Source organism: Amblyomma maculatum, chromosome 10, assembly GCF_055883805.1.
Source record: "Amblyomma maculatum isolate TAMU_Amacu chromosome 10, ASM5588380v1, whole genome shotgun sequence".
Classification (NCBI taxonomy): Eukaryota; Metazoa; Arthropoda; class Arachnida; order Ixodida; family Ixodidae; genus Amblyomma; species Amblyomma maculatum.
This window is the reverse complement of record NC_139353.1, coordinates 158,185,468-158,192,132: the sequence shown is the minus strand read 5'-3', so window position 1 is coordinate 158,192,132 and position 6,665 is coordinate 158,185,468. Positions and strand designations below refer to the sequence as shown.

The 6,665-nt window shown below is 45.1% G+C and overlaps 1 protein-coding gene across 1 annotated transcript in view; it reads left to right on the top strand.

Moving 5' to 3' along the window:
* The first annotated feature begins 1,733 nt into the window (after positions 1–1,733).
* The window catches only part of LOC146177767 (endothelin-converting enzyme 1-like), a 44,155-nt gene continuing 39,223 nt past the window's right edge, over positions 1,734–6,665 (top strand). Inside the window, exon 1 of the mRNA XM_084581634.1 lies at positions 1,734–2,165. Coding sequence (XP_084437760.1) covers positions 1,734–2,165 — 432 coding nt within the window. The remainder of the gene's footprint in view (positions 2,166–6,665) is intronic.

The following is a 6,665-nucleotide window of genomic DNA, read 5'->3' as shown; positions in this document are numbered from 1 at the left end:
ACGGCTGTTGCGGCGCGCGTCTTTCTCTCCTCTTCTTTTTCTTTCTTCTCTACTTTCTCTCGTCCGCATTGAGGCGTCCGTGTGCTGTGCGATGTCACACACGTTAAAGATCCCCAGGTGGTCGAAATTACTCCGTAGCCCTCCACTACGGCTCCTCTTTCTCTCTTTCCACTTTCACTCCCACTTTCCTCCATTCCCTTACGGCGTGGTTGAGGCGTCCACAGAAAACAAGTGAGACAGTTAGCTCGCCTTTCCCTTCCTATAAATCAATCAGCTACAGAGCCAGTAGCAGGCCCGTGCATTTTCTTTTCCTTCTTCCTACGGCCACAGCAACCTCAACACCAGCATTCCATTGAAAGAATGGAAGTTCACCGGCGTTCGTTTACAGGAAATTAAAGGCGTAGTATCTGTCACTCGTGGAATCCAGCTATCTTCACGGCACACAGGGGAATTACGATGAACGTTTCATGATCCGGGGTGGGGCGCAGTTGGTAAAGCGCTCGGCTGGGGATTCAAGGGGTGGAGTTTCGCTTCCCAGTGGAGAAAAGGTTTATTTATTTAACTATCTCCCTCGAAAGTGTGACAACCTCTGCCGACAGCCTCTGCCGATAGCTGCTGCTCAGAACGATGAGGCAATAAAAGATTTCGCCTTAAAGCCGCGTTGGGGCGTGCCTTTTTAGTGGCTGCGTCGGCAGCTGCCACACGCTTGCAAAGTGAGGAACACCTTCCCCAGCGCGACGTAAGAGGGATCGCGAATTGCTTTGTGGTGTTTGTACGGTCTAACTAGTTCAGCTGGCTGAACCAATTCAAGCTATGGACGCCGTAATGGCATGCAGCGGAAATTCCTCTTCCCAGGTTTCTTTTTACGGGCGCACGGATAGCAGAGTATACTTAGGCGCCCCGATTTTTGCCTTGTTTTGAAATCACCCGCAGCGGCTTTTACTGAACTCGCGACCTAAGGTTCAGAAGTTAATAATCATGGCGAATATTTGTAAACTGAAAAGCGTATAAAGGATATAGCTGAATGTGCTACTTAGCGCTAGATTTTATACTTCTCGGTTTCAATAAATTCACAGCAAATACTTCTTGCAAAATATGCGCGCTCAGAATATATTGCTGTATTACCACGTCGTCTAGCTAATCTACTTCTAGCCTAATTCACTTTTCTTTGCAATGAAACCATGAAGATGAGGTTGTATATGAAGATGAAGTTGGCTTGCAATTAAAGTTTATTTTGCTTCACATATGTCTTCTAACCTCCCAAGACGATTTTGCCGCGATTAAAGTGAAACGTATTGGGAATTTGAAACATTATTTTAGCGAATTTCCCTATGCTTGTACGATCAATTGTTAATATATTGTTAGACATGAGAAAGATTTCTCAACTGATGCAGTGAGGAAACTTGAACTCAGTCTACTCTTGAGAATGTTCAGCATTATTGGCAGGGAGAGGCCTCGGGCAATTTCTGATTCGCTCATAGCTCATCCGTTGGGCTGTTTGTTGCTAGGAGAGCCCCTAGAAGTGTTGATAATAGTAAAGCTCGTATTTTGCAGAAACACCGCAGTAGGCAGAAAAATGTAACTTCCGATGTGTCCCTATCGCAATTAGTAGAGGCGGACAAAGGCTTTCCGGCGACATGACCGAAGCCTAGAAGCATCGTTATAAGCAGTCATTTTTTTGCTCCTACCGTATGGTCCTAGAGCATTATAGTGAAAGCGCCACCTTTTTCCAGATGGCCGTCGAGAAAACTGGGGCAGCAACCTGGATTGACAATACCACTACGAACACCGCCATCGAGAAACTGATGGATGTCCGTACCCTCCCGTGGCCCGCAGAGAAATTTCTCACTGCGCAAGGCCTCGATGAGTACTACTCCAGTTTCACTGAGACCGCCGCCTCTTTCGCCGATTTCTGGATAGAGACTCGACGCAGCCTGCGACGCCTCGCTGACTCTGCCCTTGGCGTGGAAGAGTTTCGAATACGCGACGGCATCGCAGAGCCGTACTTCGAATATCTGCATGTGCTGAACGAGGTCTCCATCTCCCTGGGAGCCCTTGCACCACCGCTCTACTACAGCAGCGGAACGAAGGCAATGCTGTACGGCGGCCTGGGGTACCTCTATGCCATGGAGCTGGTCGGAGCACAGGACACAGAAGGTGTCAAGGTATGGACCATATAGAAACAAAATGCGCCTGTTGGCACCCTGCAGAGAGCTTGAAAAATGACATTCTGAACGCCAAACATTTCCTCTAGAAGTATTCCAATTGTATTGCAAGCGTGTTATTTTCCAGCAAATTCGAAGTGACGGTACCTCGCTTGAGAGTGGACGAACATGCGCATCGACGTACTTGCTGCTAGCCATCAACACAGCGAATCCAGCTTTAGAAACATAGTTGTTATTTTCACCGAATTCGTAGTGTGCAGTCATTAGCAACAGCAAGTAGAAAACATTGTTGAGTGTCTTTTGACCAAGTCTCTTATTACCTCACCGAATGTTGCAATGTTCTCTTTCTTGCCGTGCTCTCTAGCGATCAAAGGCAAAACTGTTTAGGGTGACCGTATCATAGTATCCACCAAATGTCATGGGAGCCTCAGTCATATTCTGGCTCAATACCACAGACTGATGCTGACAAAGAAACAAAAAGAAAAGGCAGACGGCGAACTTTCCTGTTTTTCTTCCCATTTTATTGAAACGGTGCGGTTGGACTTTCAAAAAGTAATAGTGCTCCGACACAAGAGCTCAGACTGCGGTACTAAGGCATCTTCTATTCACCCCAGGGAAGAAAATGAAAACCAGGGTTATTAACAATTCTGAATGTCCGCCTTTGTACCCTCCAAGCAGAAATAACGTGCTTTCAGCTTTTCTCGGCTAATGTTCATTTTCTTAAGCGGGTCTCGGTTACATTCGCATTTCATTTTTGCCATTAGCAGAAAGCATTTCAGGTAAATCATGTCGTTCTTACGACATACCAAGAAGGGAGCGTTGAGACAGGGGCCCCGCTTATTAGATATGGGCAGCCGATATGAGTCCAATATGGGCTAAGCGACTGAAGCAATCTTCGGTCCAATGTGGAAAGCTCACCAAGCTGCCTATCCGTGCCCCTCGTGAAACAATTCTGGTTTGCATGTCGGCCAGCTTATGCAATGCTGACATGCAGCCGATTTAGACTCTTTGCTGCAAGTGGAACAAAGATGCTAGGCTTATCATATTTCGCCTGTGCTAGAGAGACGAGACAGTTTTCTTGTCCTTTCAAGTACACTGCACTCTCCGTGGACTGCAATCTACACCGTCATCTACGAAAGCAGTTAAGGCCACCATGTTCGTTTCTTGTCAGCCGGTCCCGCCTATGTGTTACGAATAGAAGGTTGAAAATAGAATGCTTCGCACAACTAATATTACCGGCGCATTCTACAAGACTGAGGCATGAAGAAGACAAAAAGATGGAAGGGACGTTTTATGTGCGGTAGATATCAGTTTCCAAAATGAGTTATGTTCCATAGGCATAAATAAAGATAAAACGTCTGAGATTAGACAACATACTTTGTAAAGAAAAAGTAAACCTTAAAAACATAACACGTTTCACCAGTTGGCACAGCTTTTGTCAGCGACCATGACGAACTACTGACAATGGTGCCTCGATAATTATTTTTCTTTACCCTGTCTGCATTGTTGCCAATCACCTAGCACACTTTAAAACAAGGCTAGCATTTATGACCACGGCAGTGCTGCGCCCAACTGCTGGAACCGCCATCCCTAACTTCTCTACTGTGCTCTCCTAAACGCTCATTAAGACATCGGCCTCACTGCCCTATGTAAGCCGTTTCGCACGAAAGCGGTACTTTGTAGACTATTTCTTCGGTGCACAGTGCAAAGAAGTTTCTATACCGAACCGTGCAATTATTCTGAACCCCTCTGTCCGGACAGGTGGCCTTGCATATGCGGGACAATCTTTCAGGTGCAGAGGTACACACCATTACCAGTAATTTTTGTGCGACCTTTTTGAGGCAGTGTGAAAGCTTGTGGATAATGGCACGGCCACTATCTTGTTGCCCTTTCGCCTTCTATTTCACTCCTTGTGGCTCTTTCCTGCTGGTGCAGCGACAGAGAGGAGTAAATGTTTCGGGAATCAAGCAGCCTGTTTATCAAAACTAATTTTCATTAGGCATGCGAAAGACTTGCTAACTGGATTTGAAAGGCACGCATTCACAACTCCTCTCTTGCCTAGGTCCGTATGCACTGACAAAAAGGGCAATAAGGGCTTCTCAACTCTAGGCTCGTACATCCGACGAGCGCGCTTCATAGAAACCAAGTCATGGAACCGAATGGTGCTCTCAACAGGAAGCTCATGGGAAATCTTCAAAGATGCAGGCACTCAGTGAAGGTAGAAATAGTGTTTGCGGCTATCACAGAAACGTCACAATGGCTCGTACAAAGGACTACTAAGTAGTCATCTAAAATGTGAAGGCTCGAATGACTCTCGCACCATTATGAATATTGTACAGTCGACTGTAGTTATCTGACCCTCTCCAGCTGATTTCCCGCTTTACATAGTTTCTAATGCTTTCTTGACAGCGTCCTTCGTCACTGGTGAAACATCTGACTGTTTTTCCCTACCGCCGATCTCGTTACGGTTCTGAATGCTTTGGCTACTGTAGAGATCTCTATAAAACTACTCGGCGACTTTAACTATCTTGTCCATTATCGTGATGACGTTGCCCGCCTTGACCCTTATCGCATACATCTGGTTTTTGCCTATGCCCAATTTATTCTTTACCGATTTAGGGCTTCCCCCTTTTTTATAGCATGCTCAATTTTTTCTATGTTATACTCCTTATATCGGCCACCTTGCGCTTATTGATTAGCTTTGATATCTCGGCCAATTCGATCTGGTCTGTTGGATTGGAAGCTCTCATACTCTGACGTTTCTTAATCAAATCTTTCGTCTGCTTAGACAGCTTACCGGTATCCTCTTTAACTATCCTACCTGCTACTTCTATTGCACACTCAGTAATGATATCTCTGAAATTATTGTTCATTGCTTTTAGTTTAATGTCGCAGTCCTCGGTAAGAGCTGAATATTCTGTAGCGAGGTCCTAAATTCTTCTGCCCTCCCCCTCACCGCTAATTCATTGATGGGTTTCTTTCTTACTAATCTGTTCCGTTCCTTCTTCAAATTTAGACTAATTCGGAACCTCACCATACTGTGGTCACTGCATCGCACTTCCCCGATTACCTCTATAACTTGTATAATGGACGGGGGGATATCGTGCTACAAAAACTGGCCACACTGTACACGCAGTGCCCTTTGTCTTCGACGGTACAGGAACCATGGAAGAATGCAAACATTATCCTCATTCATAAGAAAGGGGACTCTAAGGACCTTAAAAATTACAAACCAATCAGCTTACTGTCTGTTACGTATAAGGTATTTACTAAGGTAAACGCTAATAGAATCAGGAAAATCTTAACTACAATCAAGCAAAGGATGAAGCAGGTTTTCGGAAACGGTACTCTACTATCGATCGTATCCATACCATCAATCAGGTGATAGAAAAATGCTCGGAATATAACCAGCCCTTACACATAGCATTCATTGATTACGAAAAAGCATTTGACTCAGTTGAAACCTCGGCGGTGATGCAGGCATTGCGAAATCAGGGGGTAGACGAGCCGTACGTGAAAGTGCTGGAAGATATATATAGTGGCTGCACAGCAACCATAGTTCTGCATAAAGAAAGTAACAAAATTCCCATAAATAAAGGAGTTAGGCAAGGAGACACAATCTCCCCAGTACTATTCACAGCTTGTTTAGAGGAAGTATTCAGAGACTTGGAATGGGAGCAGTTAGGGATAAGGGTAGATGGAGAATACCTCAGTAATCTGCGATTTGCAATGACATTGCCTTGCTAAGCAACTCCGGGGATGAACTGCAAATAATGGTTCATGACCTAGACAGGAAAAGTAGAAAGGTAGGTTTGAAAATCAGTATGCAGAAAACTAAGGCAATATTCAGCATCCTCGGGAAGGAACAGCAGTTTACATTAGGTAGCGAAGTACTGGAAGTAGTAGGCGAATATGTCTACTTATGACAGGTAGTAACCGCAGATCCGGACCATGAAAATGAAATAACAAGAAGAATAAGATAGGTATGGAGCGCATTTGGCTAGCACTCGCAGATTATGACTAGCAGCTTACCGGTATCGCTCAAGAGGAAAGTATACAACAGTTGCATTTTACCGGTACTCACCTAAGGGGCTGAAATGTGGAGGCTAACCAAGAGAGTTCTACTTAAGTTGAGGTCAACCCAGAGGGCTATAGAACGAAAAATGGTAAGGGTAACATTAAGAGATAGGAAGCGTGCACAGTGGGTTAGAGAAATAACTCAAGTTACCGACATTCTAGTGGAAATTAAGAAGAAATGGGCATGGGCAGGACATGTATTACGAAGAGAGCATAACTGATAGTCGCTTAGTGTAACAAATTGCATTTCAAGGGAAGGAAAGCGTGGCAGGGGGCGGCAAAAAGTTAGGTGGGCGGATGAGGCTAACTAGATCGCAGGGGTCAAGTGGATGCAGCTATCACAGAACCGGGTTAAGTGGAGAAATATGGGAGAGGCCTTCGCCCTGCAGTGGGTATAGTCAGGCTGATAATGATGATGATGAT